The 17,833-nt window shown below is 39.6% G+C and overlaps 3 protein-coding genes across 3 annotated transcripts; 2 read left to right on the top strand and 1 right to left on the bottom strand.

Annotated features, from left to right (window-relative positions):
* Positions 1–2,070: 2,070 nt before the first annotated feature.
* On the top strand, positions 2,071–5,151 carry LOC311251840 (putative high affinity immunoglobulin gamma Fc receptor IB; the record flags this gene model as incomplete). Its single annotated transcript, XM_084344485.1, has 8 exons — positions 2,071–2,095; positions 2,252–2,308; positions 2,617–2,877; positions 2,986–3,231; positions 3,443–3,556; positions 3,828–3,902; positions 4,934–4,975; positions 5,054–5,151. The coding sequence occupies exons 2-8, from the start codon at positions 2,254–2,256 to the stop codon at positions 5,149–5,151; spliced, it is 891 nt and encodes a 296-aa protein (XP_084200611.1). The 5' UTR covers positions 2,071–2,095; positions 2,252–2,253.
* Positions 5,152–6,436: 1,285 nt separating this feature from the next.
* Positions 6,437–9,681, top strand: LOC311251839 (low affinity immunoglobulin gamma Fc region receptor III-A-like; the record flags this gene model as incomplete). Its single annotated transcript, XM_084344484.1, has 6 exons — positions 6,437–6,471; positions 7,102–7,164; positions 7,520–7,786; positions 8,451–8,693; positions 8,865–9,005; positions 9,623–9,681. The coding sequence occupies exons 1-6, from the start codon at positions 6,441–6,443 to the stop codon at positions 9,679–9,681; spliced, it is 804 nt and encodes a 267-aa protein (XP_084200610.1). The 5' UTR covers positions 6,437–6,440.
* Positions 9,682–10,264: 583 nt separating this feature from the next.
* LOC311251838 (butyrophilin subfamily 3 member A2-like) lies at positions 10,265–12,718 on the bottom strand (the record flags this gene model as incomplete). The annotated part of the gene is made up of 5 exons (XM_084344483.1): positions 10,265–11,191; positions 11,602–11,721; positions 11,820–12,101; positions 12,197–12,538; positions 12,625–12,718. The coding sequence occupies 5 exons, from the start codon at positions 12,716–12,718 to the stop codon at positions 10,701–10,703; spliced, it is 1,329 nt and encodes a 442-aa protein (XP_084200609.1). The 3' UTR covers positions 10,265–10,700.
* Positions 12,719–17,833: the final 5,115 nt, after the last annotated feature.

Raw genomic sequence — 17,833 nt, 5'->3', positions numbered from 1 at the left:
TCTGCCTGTTCACTCATCAGTTTACAAGATGAACTGCCAGTTTTAGATGCACTCACTCACGGTGGTCACCCACAAACTAATCTTCCCATCACTGTGGTTAATCACAAACAGCAGTTTATAGTGTAAATTACGTAAGCTGTATAAGTGAGTGCAGCCCGTTCTCATGTCAGCACGTCAACATGTCAAATACAACAGCCTGGTCAGTGGCTCTACAATTCTCTAATTGAGAACTTACATTACTTGAAGCGCCCTTCTAGTGCAGTAGTATGTCCAAGTTGGTAGGAGGTCTGGGTGGTTGAATAGGTCATACACTGAGCTTTGTTCCCAGAGACCGGGGTAATAGATTTTAAAGCATAAACCTAACCAACAGAAAGCATTTCACAACATTTATAACAGTCCAAAACACATAACGTGTCATAATATGTTAAATGTTTGTCACTTCATTTTGGATGTCTAAGTGGAGGTTGCATATGTATTATTGCGAATTTGACAACAGAGCCATTCACATCCAAAACTGACACCAGAGGTCGAGCGTCATTGTTGGACGCTTAAGGCCACCGACCAAGCGTCCAACAGATGCAGTTCAATTTACATATATGGTGTTACATTGTTATGTTACAAATGCAGAAAATATAAGTCAAGGTTTACTTTAGATACGTTTTGGTTACTTCTCTCAGAGCAGCTTAGACTTCTCAGTGCAGAGAAGACCGTTGCCTCAGTCCCCAGAAATAAGCCCCACAGGAAGAGGAAGTGCTCACCTCATTGTGCTGTGTCTCACCCGAATGATCAGACAGCCAGCAGCAAGTCAACATGGAGGTTACAGCTCTCGGCATCAGACTGTGTGAGTACTGAGTCTGTCATAGATCACTGCATCCTAGATACATCCTTTTTTGTTTTTTTATGGGGGGTGCAATATTTTGGCAGAACATCTGTAAGTCCTTGAAGAGTTAAGGTTTTATTGATTAATGAACATAACCATTTACATTTTTGTATTTTAAGAGCATGCAACAAAAGACATCAATTTGCAGAAAGTATACTGACAGACGGTTAAAGAGTTTGCAGAGTTTGCATATTTCTGAAGACAATTCTAATAATGACAATGTAAAGTATAGATCGTAGTTCACAGTCATAAATAGGCATGGGCGAAGCGAAGCATTTAACACATTACAAAAATGACTACGCTGGTCGGCATCACCAGTATAATAATTACCATCAGCCTTCTCACAGTATTTTTAAGACGTCGGTCTGTGTGCTCTGCCTGTTCACTCATCAGTTTACAAGATGAACTGCCCATTTTAGATGCCCTCGCTCACGGTGGTCACCCGCAAACTAATCTTCTCATCACTGGGGTTAATTACAAACAGCAGTTTATAGTGTAAATTACGCAAGCTATATAAGTGAGTGCAGCCCGTTCTCATGTCAGCATGTCAACATGTCAAATACAACAGCCTGGTCAGTGGCTCTACAATTCTCTAATTGAGAACGTACATTACTTGAAGCGCCCTTCTAGTGCAGTAGTATGTCCAAGTTGGTAGGAGGTCGGGGTGGTTGAAAAGGTCATACACTGAGCTTTGTACCCAGAGACCGGGGTAATATATTTCAAAGCGTAAACCTAACCAACAGAAAGCATTTCACAACATTTATAACAGTCCAAAACACATAACGTGTCATAATATGTTAAATGTTTGTCACTTTATTTTGGATGTCTAAGTGGAGGTTGCATATGTATTATTGCTAACTTGACCACAGAGCCATTCACATCCAAAACTGACACTAGGGGGTAGTTGAGCGTTGTTGGATGCTCAAGGCCACCGACCAAGCGTCCAACAGATGCAGTTTAATTTACATTTATGATGTTACATTGTTATGCTACAAATGCAGAAAATATAAGTCAGGGTTTACTTTAGATACGTTTTGGTAACTTGTCTCAGAGCAGCTCAGACTTCTCAGCGCAGAGAAGACCGTTGCCTCAGTCCCCAGAAATAAGCCCCACAGGAAGAGGAAGTGCTCACCTCATTGTGCTGTGTCTCACCCGAATGATCAGACAGTCAGCAGCAAGTCAACATGGAGGTTACAGCTCTCTGCATCAGACTGTGTGAGTACTGAGTCTGTCATAGATCACTTCATCCTCAGAAAATGATAAATCCTCCAAGTCCCTACGATGATCTCTGATGAGTTGTTTTTCTTTGCCTTAAGACATGAATTGAGATTTTAAAAAAGTGTCTGAATTTCAGATTTCTTATCTTTACAGTGATGAATGTTCTGGCATTGCTGTGTGCACAGGTTCAGCACAACTCTCACAAAGTTGGTAAGTGAATAACTCGAATATTTCAACATTATATATCCAGTTTGTACTTTAGTCCAAATTAAAATGTACTTTTCAATGTGTACATGATGCAAAATTAATCTCTGATCATAAAAAAATGTTGATGAAAAAATTCTTTTTTAGTTAGTTAGTACTTAGTTCTCCAACTAAGTACTTAACGGAAGAGAAACCCTCGTCGTTTGATGGAGAGACCGTTACATTCTCAGTGCAGGTTCACTAAATTGTGTATCTGAGATGTTTTATCAGAAAAATGTACTTTTCAAATGTCGTGTCTGTCTTTTCTTTCTCAGATGCAACTTTTCCCACTACCACCCCACCCAGACTGCAGTTCTTTGAATATGAGTCTGTCTCTATAAACTGCAAGGGCATTTTTAAACATTCGAGAGAATCGAGAGTGATGAGGAATATCAAGGGAACTGATACTATATGTAACGTTAGAGTGGAGATAACTGGATCCTGCACCATTACATCTGCCTTCACAACGGACAGCGGAGAATACTGGTGCCAAGCTGAAGGAAAGAAAAGCAACTCTGTCAACATCACAGTGACAGGTATGTTCAACACATATGAACTTAGAATGTTACTCACCCAAAAACATTAAAATTCATTTTGTTTTTAAGAAAAAGAAGTTTACTCCTACTCTCGATGATGTTTTTCAGCTGGTCCTGTGATCCTGGACAGTCCTGCTCCTCCTGTGAAGGAGGGAGAGGATGTCACTCTGCAATGCAGAAACAAGACAACTCCCTCCAAATTCACAGCCTATTTCTATAAAAATGGCCTTCTCCTTGGGAGCAACTCTACAGGAGAGATGACCATCCACAATGTCTCCAAGTCTGACGAAGGACTCTACAAGTGTGACATCTCTGGAGTTGGAGAATCACCAGAGAGCCGGCTGGTTGTCGGAGGTGAGAGAAAACAGTGTGGCCAACCTCTTCTGACTTAAGGCCCATTTGTATATATATATTTTTTTGTTGTTGACGTCAAACAGTCACAGTTTTGTTAAGTTTAAAAAAAGTACTTGATTATAGTTCGGAAAGGATCACACTTCAGTTTGAAACAACTAACGTACATTTAGAAGCCACTTTATTTTCTTTTTTGTTCCAACATACAAAACAGGGACCCTGCATCCTGATAGTCATCCCTTCACTCTGTTTTGGATGGTTGTAACTGTGTTACTTGCGGCTCTCCTACTGCTTTTGGTGATGGGATGTTACTATATAAAGCACAGAGGTAAGACATGTAAAAACACTTGATTAAATTAGTATTTGATACCATGTTTTAAGTATGGTGTACATCAACATGCACTTATTAAAAATATCATTGTTGTATCATCATGTTAAGTTTACATAAGTTAAGTATGTTGATGGATTGTCACACACATTGTCAATAATAATCAAAGCAAATGATCATTTCTGCTAATCTTTAGTATTTACCTATCTGCTGCTCACATTTAGGAACTTGGATCCAGATTTTAGTGACTTTTTTAAAAGTTTTATTTCAGTGTCTGCAGAGGCCAGTGTAGGTGATCTTCAACTGCAAACGCATGCTGTCGTCAGGGAACCCAGAAAGGAAAAAGGTAATTAACTTCATAATGATATATACAGAAGTATACTTGTTACACAATTTTATTTTTTTATGATTATGTCTGCAGAGACCAGTGCAGATGAACCTCAAGACACGCAGGCCGCTGTCACAAAACCAAGGAAGAAAAAAGGCAATTAATATGACACTGACAAACCCAAAATGTGAACTGTTATGCCTTTATTTAGTTAAAACCGCTAACTGCTTAAACAGTTTCAAGTTCGTCACATGTTAATCCTGACAACCGTGGCTGTGAATAGACGTGTGGTGCCACAAGCAGAAAGGGTTGCAAACCACTGAGTTAATAAACTAACATTTTAGAAATAGCTTTAAAGAGTCACGCATGCGGTTTTAAAGTATCTTCGCCTGCGTGTGCTTCAGGAGCATACGTGCTTGTGGTAATTTTAGCTCTTTATTAGCATCTCAGACAAATCACCCCAAGAAACCCACAGACAGAAACAGGTAAACAGACACGGGTTAGCAGTTTCTGTGTTGGCTAAACTTACAGTCAAGGGGGAAGCTGCAACTGAACCAAGTAGTGAATCTCTATAGGAAAGTACATGACACAGTATTCATTAGGAGACATGCAGAAATATTCATGTGAAGTCTGCAGCAACCTTGCAGCTTTGTTGGTTGAGTGCTCATGAACACATAAAAGTGCCAGTTTAACTGTGTACAGATGGGATTAGGGTAAACATATTAACAGTATTGTTTATTAATTATTAATATGATTATTAGGATTCCCATCTTTAGATACTTATTAATCTGACGTCTGTATACATTTTCAACACCAATGTTAAGTTGGGTGTCATCTGCAAAGAAATGATAATAAAATGTGAGTTGTGCAGTTCAGAGGAGATATATACAGAGACAACTAAACTTGGCTGAGAATTTAGCCCTAGGGTACACGTTCAAACAATAACTGTTCAATAGCACACTACGCACATCGACCTAATACTTCAATTTTTAATTTATTTGCTGTCCTCGTCAAAGTATCTGTGACTTACACTGTTTTCTCTCTATCAGATCAATCCTTGACTGCACAAGCTGTCTATTCTCTGTGCACAGGTAAGACTCCGCAATCAAGTCTACAGTTTAAAAGAAAGTATTTTCTGACTGGCATTATTGTATTTCTTTTAATGACAGGACCAGGAGTATCCAGCTCCATTGCAACACCAACTCCCTCTTCAAGTATCAACCCACTTTTAACAGAAGACAGTTGCTTGTATTATATGATCAGTTAAGCAATACAAAATCCATCTTTGCTCTTTATTTTTATAGATAAAAATGTTTTGTATAAGTAAAAATAAGCAGAAGCATGTGTTACAGATATGTTTATACATCCTATGTGTCTTAAAGGCATGATTGAGTTTATGGCTTGAGCTACCTGAAAGCACGCTGTTTCAATTTTCTTTTTATTACAGTGGAACAATTAAAACACTTTGTTCCATCTGCTCTGCTCGTTCACACGTCTGTTTACGAAGATTTTAAAATACACTCATTGCGGTCAAATACTAACACGATGATGTTACATCAGCACACACATTGAGTTTACAGCTGCAGCTATGTAAACACTAACAATGTAGTCGTGTCCTATATAAGCTGTTACCCAATGAATGTAATTAACTTTTAAGATCCCACACTTTCAGATATTACCAGTCCTACAAATACATTTCAATATTTAGATTTGAAGTGTGACAGATGTCCCCATGATATCTGTGTATTCCTATGCTATATGTCATAATTATATACTGCATGGTCATCAACACGTGTTAAAGGATGTGATGACATGGTTCCCATACTGGGTATTTATGTGTAAATGGTGCTTGACACATCCGTCCTGAAAAGAAATGAACATGTGGATAATCATTGGGAAAAGACACTGAAGATTGATTGGCTAAGCTCACTGCTGCCCCCCGAAGGCCTTACATTGTTTGTGCAAACACATTTTTACTGTATGCTGTATATTCTGTACTATGTGCATGGTGCTGACACAATTATTCATTATAAGTATGAGATTACTAAAGCGTGCGGCCCAGATTTAAGTCTGCCACATTAAGGTTACACATTGTAAATGGTTACAGTTTCATTCATGTTTTGTTGACTAAACTTTTATTGTATTATTTTACTTTGTATTTGTTGCATCTGAAAGTACTTGGTAACTATGTTAAGATAAGCACTTTACAAAAATATTTTATTACCATATCCCTTAAACTGCAGCCAGACAGCTTTCAAAGAGTGGTTTACCTCCAATCACCTTCTGTCCATCGTTACCTTTATTATTCTTAATAATAATTATATTTATCAGTCATTTATATTTAAATTCAGTCTTCAAGGTCATGGGCAGTATTAAGTGGTGACAGTGGCTGATTTACTGCAGAGGGCAGTGTAGAGTCCCTCCTGAGTAAGATGACACAAAGCCACACATGAAGCCTTCATACTGCAGACGTAAGCCACACAGGAAGTGCAATTTATACATAGCATTGAATGTCAACTGCAAATAAGTCTTGTGTTCAGTCGGCAGCAGGACATCATGGAGGTCACATCTCTCTGCATCAGACTGTGTGAGTACTGTCTCATATTGGAATGTTCTGAGGATGAGCAGGAGAAGTTGAACTCTTATATCTGTTTACTTAAGATAAAGTCAGTGTCAGGCAAACCTGTTGAGTGAAGTTTCCACAGGGTGTTATTGGTGACATCAAATACACATTCAAATCATTTTAGGCCTGAAAAGATTCAATGACAAAACATTAACATTTCAGGTTCACTGCAGTGTTGAAAAGCAACTCCATTACCTCAAGTACCATGCTGAAGTACGACTTTTGTACACTTGTAATTTACTTGCGTATCTACATGTTATGATACTTTATATTTGTCCTTTACCACATTACATTCTGTATGTGTATCATCATCCTTTGACCTACATTTACCATGTACAGCATCTATATTTACTAGTCTGACCAAGATTGTACTTGGGTGCAAGGGTGCTACATATTTATAAAATATGATACATTTTACTGATTAAGGCTTATCCATGAACTCTGTTTTTTTTTATTTTACTTCAGTTGGCATTGAAGGCAATGAGCTGCTTCAGAAATTATGACGATGTTATAATTATTTATTGATTATTTTTGCTAGCAGATAAGTATTTATATACATGTCTCATGTACAACCCTCTTCCTTTGTCTGTACAGTTTTCAATCTATTGTTGATGCTGGTGACGCAAGTAAAGGACTGTTCCTATGCTCAACAAGCTTGTGAGTAGAAGTTAACTATTTAATTTTGTCGTTATCTTTAACCTTTCCTTTTTTGCATTATATAACTATTTTAAGACACAAGCCAGGTTTACATTTTGTGCGGTTAAAGAACATCATTATTAAGTATTTTGACTTGAATTTAAGTGCTTTGGCTTCCTTGACCTATGCATGATGCACTCAGCTCACTTTAATAATATGTTTTTTAATGAAAGAACCGTTTGTCTGTTTTGTTTTTCCATGAGTGGCTTTTCTCCAGCCTTCACAGAGCTGTCGAGGTGCAGTTTTATGTTTTGATTTGATGAAATCTTTTACTCTCTGCATCGTTTAATGTCTCCGTCTCTCTTGTTGGTGTCAGACGGAGTGTTTCCTCGTGTCGTTCCATCCAGACTTCAGTACTTCGAGTACGAGCACATCTCTTTTTACTGCGAGGGGTTACAAAGGTCGCCTGGATGGAGACTGATGAAGAACATCTCAAGTAAAAATACTTCATGTGGCACAAGCTGGGGATTTTTAAAAGAGTCCGTTTGCATCATCCGAGATGTTTATGTAGATGACAGTGGAGAATACTGGTGTGAGACTGGAGAAGGAGAGAAGAGTGGGACTGTCACCATCAGCGTTACTGGTAGGTCAACCATGTGTTCAGTTGCTTTGGTATTTCCTGGTTGTACACGTAGCTGTTCAGAACATCGTTGGTGCTGCAGTAGCTGTCTTGATATGAGCATTGTTTGAATTTTTGAATTGTTCACATACTCTGACTGCCCTAGCACCACCAGCTTGGTCCACGTGGCCAGGTATCCCAGCATGCTTGTGCATCGAATCAGCCGCTTTCCATATAATAAATGAATGCAAGTTTTGTAGTAGTGTCCAACCCATCGCCAGAATAAATATTAGCTAATTGAGTTTCTGCAAAACCACAGATAACCCTATTGGCTAGGGCTAGGAAAACATCATGGTTTGGATTAAAATACATGTTTTGGTGGCCACAGTGACGGATTAAAATGGTTGGACTTCCAGTTAAAAATAGCTGGTTTTGGTCACCACAAAAACATCTGAAAATGTCCACAGGTCTCCTCAAAAAGTCCTTTGTTGAGGACCATTGAACTGAAATTAAACAAGTGTAATATCACGACACATGGACCAATGAAAACAGTCCTGTTTGAAAGGAGGCAGGGCATCACAAAAATGATGACGTATGAATATACTAACCATTAAGTACACTGTTGGTCACCAATGTTAATTTAAATGGTCACATTATTCACAATAATAACTACAATGTATGTGTTCAGCTGGTTCTGTGATCCTGGAGACTCCTGTCCACCCGGCGATGGAGGGAGACCATGTGACTTTACGCTGCAAAACCAAGACGCCTTCTTCCAACATCTCAGCTTCCTTCTATAAAGATGACGTCCTCATCGGGAACAGTGCGACCGGAGACATGACGATTCAAAATGTTAAGAAGTGTGATGAAGGACTCTACAAGTGCATCTCTGGAGCTGGAGAATCCCCAGAGAGCCAGCTGACTGTCACAGGTGAGAGATAACCTGAATGAAATCAGATTACTTTGCCAACCCAAAGACACCAATGCAATTTATTGAATCAGCACAGATGTGAAAAGTCAAAGCCATGTGACAGTTTTAACACAGTTCTGTGAATCGAATGGATAGAAAGTTGGGACAGTAACAACAGCATTGTTGTTCCAGGATATCACAGAGGAACCGTTCCCTTTTGTTCCGATCAACTTCCTGTTCTCCTCTACTTCCTCATAAAGACTGTCGCCACAGTTTTTTGTGTGGCCCTGCTGCTGTTGGTGTTGAGAAAACGTGACTCTGGGAAACGCAGAGGTAAAAAATATTAGAACTAACTTCAGCTGCTAGAAGAAAATCAATTTATTCGGCTTTTCATTTCTGTATTTTGTGCCTCCTTATCTCCTCTTTCCTCTGCCCTCCTGTCTGTGCAGCGCGCCATGTCGAAGGATGCCGCACTTCCTAAAACGCTCACTCATGAAGAGAGGAGGCCTGCCAGAGGAGCTCTGAGCGAGGACGCACAGGTGTATCCTATCCTACACCTGTGGCCAAGAGAGGCGTGACAAACACAGCTGGAATATACAAACCAGCAGGATTCTACTATTCATTTTGTATTCAGATGTTAAAAATGTGTGTGAAATCGTGACATGATAATCTGTACAGTATGTGTTTGATGCAATATGACTTTTAATTGAATTCACAATCTTTTAACTCTGTTTTGTATGAAATTACTTTCAGCATGTTTCATGTTGAGGCTTGAGTGTATGGAAAAGATGACTGTACTGTAAATACTGACGTATGTATTGTATTGGTGTGAGGCCAGCTGTGATCAGTGCATGTCATGAGATGGAGTGAACACAGTTAAGATATTTTAAGTCTCACACAGTCTCTTGCTCATCATATTTATTTTTGTTCTTTCATTCTTGTTTTTATAGTCTCTGTAACCCTGACTGACCCTGTGAACGATAACCGCAGCGTCTCTACAGCTCTGTGAAGAGAAGCTGTGGCTGTGTTTCAGTGAAGGCAGCTCGCCCACCGAGAACAATAGTCACGTTCTTTGGTTTGATGCAACAGAACAGCTGCTGAATCTTTGACCACAAATGACTTGTGTGAAACTGCAACATGTCAAACTGCTGCACTACAAACGTCAGTATGCAGCTGTCATAGTGAGCCTCGTCCTGATTGGTTCCACCTGTTTATCCTTCCCTCTGTCTGTGTCAGCTGATCTGTTTTGTTCCCAGTGTCTCTGTGATGCTTCATGTATTGTTGGATTCCTCCCTGTGTTCTCTGACATCAACTTTATTATTAAAGCCTCCTGTTTGCAACCTGCCTGCCTTTGTGTGTCATGCGTTCGCGTCCCTTTTGTGTTAATCACAACAATTTCAAAGCAGATGACAGCAAAAATAAATAAATAAAATAAATACAACAAACATAAATCTCCTTGGATATATAAACTGTATTTCTGCACACGTCACAGTATACATATGTTTATTTTACTACTGTTATATATACATATTTATGTACATCACATCAAAGATTACTTCTACTGCATTGTACCATATTACCCCAGTGTAATATTTAGATATTGTATTTCCGTATACATATATATTCTCTTTTTCTCAATTCTGATTTTCTGGTGTGATTTTTTTTTTTCCTTAAGAAAGAAAAGAAAGATTGAAGTTCTGTCACTTTTGGTCACATTAATCCCAAAAACCTTAAGAAAAAAAGCTAAAATATTACTGAAAACTATACAAAATACAAAATAAATTGTATTTCTTGAATAATATTTTGCCAAATAGCTGCAGTTTAGGAAGTTATGACCTTTCTTATTGATAAAATTTACATTATTTTCATTCTCATGATGACATCTGACAAATGAAAATAGTTTTACTGTCCCATTACTGAAATAAACAAATCAGTATGTGCACCATAAAATATAAAAACTTTATTGATAATCTGATCGGGTCAAGATTCTGTTGTGACTGAAGTTTCCTCTGAATCTCCTCCAGCTGCTCACTGAGTTTCTTCTTGTGGTTCCTCCTTCTTCCTGTCTGTCATCTCCTTTAACAAATCATTTGTTTTGGTCAGTATTGTGTCTGTTTGTATGTGAAGTTTTTCATCTTCTTGTCTTCTGTTGTTCAGCTGAGTTTTGGCAGTTAATGTGATTTCTTTCATTTTGTGGAATCGTTCACCTTCTGCCGTCTTCTCCACTGACTGGATCTTGTTCTCAATATCTTTAATGTTTGTCTCCATGTCCTCCTGTTGTTGTCTCAGTTGCTCTCTCTGGTTTTTCAGTTCCTCACTTTGTTCAGTCAGTTTACTATAAACCTCCTGCTCAAAGTCCTCGTTCTTCTTCAATGTCTCCTCTTTCTTCTGTAACGTCTCCTCTTTCTTCTGTAACTGTTCTTCAAGCTTTACCATTTTCTTCTCCAAATCCTCGGTTCTCTTCTTCTCTGTGATGAGCTGCTCTCTTTCAGTTTGATCCTCTCGCTGCCTCTCTGTGTCTGTGTGAACATAAAAACAGGTAACAGTGTTAGATTCAGTTCAGACTTGTTCTGCTGATGCATTTTGTAGAGAAAAGGTGTCAGAGTGACACCACAGAGACAACATACAAACATGTTTTAGCATTTTACAGCATACACAGTGTTTTATTACAAAGTTAAACAAGATCTGTAACAGGATCTGATTTCTGACATACTCAGTTGGATCCTGTCTGCAGTTTGCAGGTGGACTGGAACCAACACCAGCTGGTGACACAAGGCTCACCAAACTTAGTGTAATATTTCACCATCTATACTGACTTCTCCTTTTGAAAATCTTGATTTTAATAGAGCCTTAATTTCTATTATTTTGAAAACACAGCCCCCAGTGACATCTTGTGGCCAGTTGTTCACATCACATCAGTTAAACTCACCTTTGGTTTGGTTCTGTCTCCATTTCCACCCGACACAGGCTGCTGCAAGAATAAAAAGGAGCACAAAAACCACTATAACACCGACATGAGCAGAACAAGACGTGGCCTCCAGGCTGTCAGCTGAAATGACAAAACACACAACAGAACAGTGGTTATATACAACTAGACATCAGCTGCTGGAAGAAGAAACAAAAGGATGTTAGTGGAGGGAAAAACACCTGAAATCTGAATGTGTGTCTCTCTGATCTGGTTGATTCTCTGTTGTTGGACTCTACAGGTGAAGCTGTTGCTGTGTCTCTTCTCCACAGTCACTCTGCTGCTGACAGTATAGAGGTCATCAGGACCTCTGACTGTCTCTGTAGGTCCAGCAGAGAGGAGGTTTCCCTCAGCGTCCAGCCAGAACACCTCAGGTTCTGGATACCAGCCTGTGGACTCACACTGTAGATTTAACACGCTGCTGTTGTATTTAGTCGTTGATATGACAGGTGTGGAGAGAGAACCTGATGATGGAAGAGAGGAGAACAAATGCTACACATGGTGGCTTTAAACATTATGTCGGAGCAGTATGGACAAAAAGGATTGTACGCTGACTCACCAACAACAAGCTCAACAGTAGATTCTTTACTTTTTTGGGGAAAGTAGCATCTGTAGACTCCATTATCAGAGAGTCTCACTGCAGAGAGATGCAGTGAAAGGTCTCCCTGCTTCAGATTGTCGATGGACACTGATGTTCTTCCTTTGTATGACGGGTTTTGGTTCGCCAGGTGGTTTCGACCTTCGTGCCACACATGGACAAATCTGGGCTCCAGGTCAGGTCTCCCCCACTCCACACTCTTTGAAACAGCATCCAGGGGAGGTTCCAGGCGGCACGGCAGGACGACGTCTTCTCCAGCTAATGTCACGACTGTTCGAGATGGTCCAGCCGCCTGAGACCGGCCTGGAACGACACAGAACACATTTAAAAAGCTGCACTCTGAACTTCACACTGGATTCACATGGTGCTGGTGTCTGGGTGTAAGTTACCTCTAAAACAGCCTGCCAGCAGGAGGAGGGTCACGGTGTGGTGATACACCGAACCTCTGATGGAACTGAACAATCCACGATTCAGGCAAAGCATCTTGGAAATCTGGGAAAATAAATAAGAATTAATTTATGTAAGGAAATATGGGTGATACTTTTACAGATCCAACGACCAAGCAAAATATTTGAAAATTCTTTGAAATTGCAAATTACTATAATAATGACCTCAAAATGTATTGAAAATGATTCCAACATGATTAAATAATAATAGTTTGCTCTTTACTAATAAGGAGTTAACAAATAGTGATTTCTTTGAAACTTCTGACTGGTTTCTGCTTGACTGCAGCTGATCATTACATTTTTCACCAGTTCAACAATCATAAATCAGTCTTACTCTCTGACACACACACACACACACACACACACAGCTATTGTACGCAGATAAACGTGAACTTGTTTTCCTGTTAATAATTCATTTGCTCAGGTATCGTTGTCTCAGAATATAGACAGAGTGGCATTTAACTTAAATAGTGTGAAGATGTTATCATCAGGCCTCAATAGTAAATGAAGGAATTAAACTTTTAAAATGGGTAATAAGTCACGATACTCCAACTCTGACCCCTGTCTACCATGACAACAAATGAACCTTTATTCCTTGAGCAGCTTGTAAAATAGGGATGTACTGTAGGTAGGTATAGGTTACAAGCTATTATATGACAGGTAAGCAGGAGCTACATGCTAATGACCCCTGTTCCAACATTTCCTTTACAACTACTGAACGTTTGAACGGCTTGGTCGCGACCGTTGTTGGAATTCAGCCAGCAACCTTTCCCCCCATTTTCTGCCTCTTAACCGGTCATGGTCCAATATTACTCCATTTAATATACCCAAGTCGTCACACTTGAGTTGAAGACATTGTGTTAAAATATTACTTTAGGAAAAGTGAAAGGTGAAGTAATGAAAGTAATTTTCTTGGCGATACATGTACACGTCTCAAAAGAAAGATATGAAGCTATTTATTTTGTTTGAATGATTTCTGCCTCCAAAATGTGGAGTGGAAGTATAAAGCAGCAGAAAATGGAAATAGTGAAGTTGTGTACACAAACCTCAAAATTGTTCTTGGGAAACATATTCAATTACGCTCCATCACTGGTAATAATATATATAATATACAGTAATATAATATAATATAATATAATATAACATTATATTATATTATATTATATTATATACAAACATAACATATACTAAACAAGTCAAAGCTGGAAGACGTCTTATATGAATGAGTCAAACACACAGTGAGACATTCAGCAGTTGGCACACTGCTGCAGCTACAGAGGCTCTGATCAATGCTTCATTTTATAAAATAACACATTCACTGAAATGAAAAGGTCGTGAGAGCGCCGTGAAAACTGAAATGAAACTATATTTAATAAATAAAAGGTACCTACCTGTTGTATTGCTGAGCCGGTTCTCCCCTCAGACTACAAAGTTGCTCAGCCAAAGTCCTCTGATGAAAAAAAAAAAAAAGACAATAAAACAAAAGACTTTGACCTGAGTCATGAGGTGTGTTCTACTTGAGCAATTACTGCGTTCACTTCTAGACTGGACTGCATCAAAAAAATCATAGATTAAGTTATTTTATGTTGCAACTAGAGAAGACAATTTGTTAAGAAATTTACGGTTGTGAATGCTGGCTGCTGAAAAGTGGAGGCTAAACTGCATTGCTGACTTGAATAATACTAATAAGCAGCTGAAGGAATATTATGGGTTGTTATAGTGGGGAATGGTCTAATTGTTAGGGTTAGTTAGTGCTTTAAGATGTGTATACGTCACTGATTTGCAGCAGAGGGCAGATTAGGACCATTTACACATCTGATGTGACAGAGAGAGAGAGAGAGATGGCATACTGTATGTGGCCAAAAATATGTGGACACCTTTTTTTTTTACTTCTGTTCTGTGACTGTTCTCTCTGATGTTAGCTTATGAGCATTTATGGCAGTTCTTGTTTAAATGTGCCCCTGTGCATAAAGTAGGCCCACTAACAAATATATGTGGAAGAACTTGACTTGGTCTGCACAGAGCCCCGACCTCAACCCCATCTGACACCAGCCAGACCTGAACACCTAACATCAGCGTTGGACCTCGCTAATGCTCTTGAACTGTTAAAGCACCAGATTTATTCCCCTCCTGGGAAGTTGGCTTTCTAGCTTGATGTTTTCATCTTCTGAAGGTGTGGTCACTTTTGGTCTGCCTGGTCGTGCTTTGGATACAGCTGACCCAGGTTCTGAAAAGTCAAGCCTTGATTTGATGCAAAAAAAAAAAGCCCCTCTTTGATTTGAATAACAAAGTGACATCCGGCTTTTCCGCTTGTTTGTGTGGCCACGTGTCCCACTATCACAGTGCTACTTAAAAATTGATAACCTGCTGAAAACTTGAGTTACAGCCATTATCACGACAGGTGAACAATGGCTGCAGGTGAATGAGCCTCAGATGAGTAAACCACATCCACCTGAAGTTTATCTTTGCACGTGACAGGGATACAATTCATGGAAATCTGTTCAGCTGGCCAAACTACAAATGAGCTTGTATGTGTTGCTGACCTAGAAAAAGTGTGTGGGATCTTAAATACATCACCTTCATTTTTAATGTCACATAACATGGCTGTTATTAAATGTGCAGAGGCCGAGACGTCCTCCTTTTACTGACAGGTTTTGGTCATGCCCTTAGTGTACTAGATCCTACATTTCCCATGATGCAACTCGAGAAACTGCTCACGTCTTTCAAACTCCAGTCTACATATTTGTAATACAAGTTTTCTGCTAAAACTTGAAAATGCAGTTTGTATGACTGTGTTCACAGCCTGAGAACTAAACATAACGAGTAAACTGGTCTTTACAATTAACAATATATTTTACCAGATTTCCTTCTGTGTCGTTCAGGTTTGCTACTCTGCTCTCAGTAACCCCGACTGGCTCTGACAAGCTGAATGAAACGCCTCTATCTCTCAGACCAGCTCAAACCTGAAGAAACAGCAGCTGTGCTATAAACTGCTGTGGTCGGCCCTCTGCACAGGAAGGGGAAGTGCTTCACCTTCACCTACAACATGTTAGCTTCCATTTAGTCTGTCACTCAGTCAGCAGCCAGACAACATGGAGGTCACAGCGCTCTGCACCAGACTGAGTGAGTACATTGATAATATATCAAATAAGTAGTATTTACTGTTAAAACTAACACTCAATCACAGCACCTGCTGCTTGTAGTTAGTTGCAGTTTCTCATTATACTCAGGTTGGGTACATATGAAGCCAGTTATGTCTGATACACTGCTCTCTTCTTCTGTCTCTCCAGCAGTGAATGTACTGATGCTACTCACTGCTCAGAGCGCTGGCCTTGTTCACAAAACTGTGAACGGTGAGTTGATGGCTGTTAAATAGCTTTTTAAACATTAACAGACGATTTTGAACATTTATTTAATCCTTGAACGGTCTTTCTCGTCCTTTAAATGTAAGACATTATGTATTTTTGGCCTCACTTGTACAGAGAGAGTGATGAGGGAAAAAGCTGAATTACCGTGCAACAAGTTTTCTTAAAGAGTGGATATCTTTGTCTTTTGTTCTCTGTCACAGATTCAGCTTTTCCTCACATTGATCCAAACAGACTACAATTTTTTGAGTATGAGTCCTTTTCATTAAATTGTGCGGGGCTTTACGGTCCGACTGGATGGAGGGTGATGACAAAGGTTCACTCAAATACTTCTCAATGGGAGACATCGACAGGATACTTGAAGATTAAACCAGCCTTTGTATGGCACAGTGGAGAGTACTGGTGTGAAAGTAGATCCGGAGAGAGAAGCAACTCTGTCAACATAACTGTCACTGGTATGTTCAGAAAACACTGACTGAAGTTATATTTCTATGGTTTAAAAGCAGCAACATTTGGTTGCAGTGTTGTGAGTGAAGTTCACTAACTGAGCGTGGCTTTATTCTGCTTGATGATTTGTTTCCTTGTTCAGCTGGTGAGGTGATCCTGGAGAGTCCTGCTCTCCCTGTGATGGAACAACACACTGTCACTCTGCGCTGTAGAAAAAGGGGGACATCCTTCAACCCCCCAGCTGATTTCTTTAAAGATGGCCGCTTCAGTGAGACTGGATATACAGGAGAGATGACCATACACAGTGTTTCCAAGTCTGATGAGGGACGGTACAAGTGCAGAATCTCTGGACCTCGAGAAGAATCACCGGAGGGCTGGTTGGCTGTTAGTGGTGAGATATGTCAGTGTTCTTCTTCATTATTTTTATATAAAGAGAGAGTCTACAGCCACGCTAGCCGCTCTGTCAGGCTGTACTTAGATAAAAGCTCACATCAGCATGCTAACATGCTCACAGTGATGATACTGGCATGTCTAGCTAGCATTTTCATTGCAAGTGTTTGAAATAAATCACACTATTGGAAAGAATTAAAAGTTGACCTTATCATGGTAATAGGTATAATGTGATGGGCATAGGAGCACTTCTTCCGCTGGGGACCGTGAATGTCTTTACCAAATGTCACGGCAATTCATCCAGACGTTGTTTCGACAACTCACACAAATCTCAACTTCATTGTTCAACTGGAGGAAATGTATGGAATTGACCAAACTCATTAGACTTTATTCTCTGGGAACGTACCTAATAAAACAAACAAACAAAGTTTACCTAATCTTATAGCAACCCATCGAATAGTTGTTGAGTCATGACAACCAGAAATGTCAACCTCGTGGTGGTGCTGCAGAAAGAGTCAGGCTATCAGGAAGTCAGTCATCGTCAATAGTATTATCATCATAATAGTCATTGTCTAGGAACCATGAATGTTCATCATCTATCCATCAAGCAGATGTTGAGATACTTCACTGCTTAAGTAAAAACTTTGACCAGCAGTTGGCACTAGAGGGAACGTTGGAGGATCACCAGCCATCTGATATCTGTTGAGATTTTTTTTCGTGGGGAGTTATTAGGGTTCATCCTCTGGGGACTATAATAATCTGAACCCGAATTACATGGTAATCCATCTCATTGTTAAAACCACCTTTTCTCATGGTGTTACCAGCATATAGTACTCCTCCACTTCATGTCCCAACACCTCAAGACACTCCTGCTCCTCCTCCCGGCCCTGAATCCATTCAGCTCTCCATCCTGCTGCCGGTTCTCTTCACCATTCTGTGTGTGGCCGTGC

Source organism: Pagrus pagrus (assembly GCF_965226575.1).
Source record: "Pagrus pagrus genome assembly, chromosome: 22".
NCBI classification, from domain to species: Eukaryota; Metazoa; Chordata; class Actinopteri; order Spariformes; family Sparidae; genus Pagrus; species Pagrus pagrus.
This window is presented reverse-complemented; position numbering and strand designations above follow the sequence as displayed.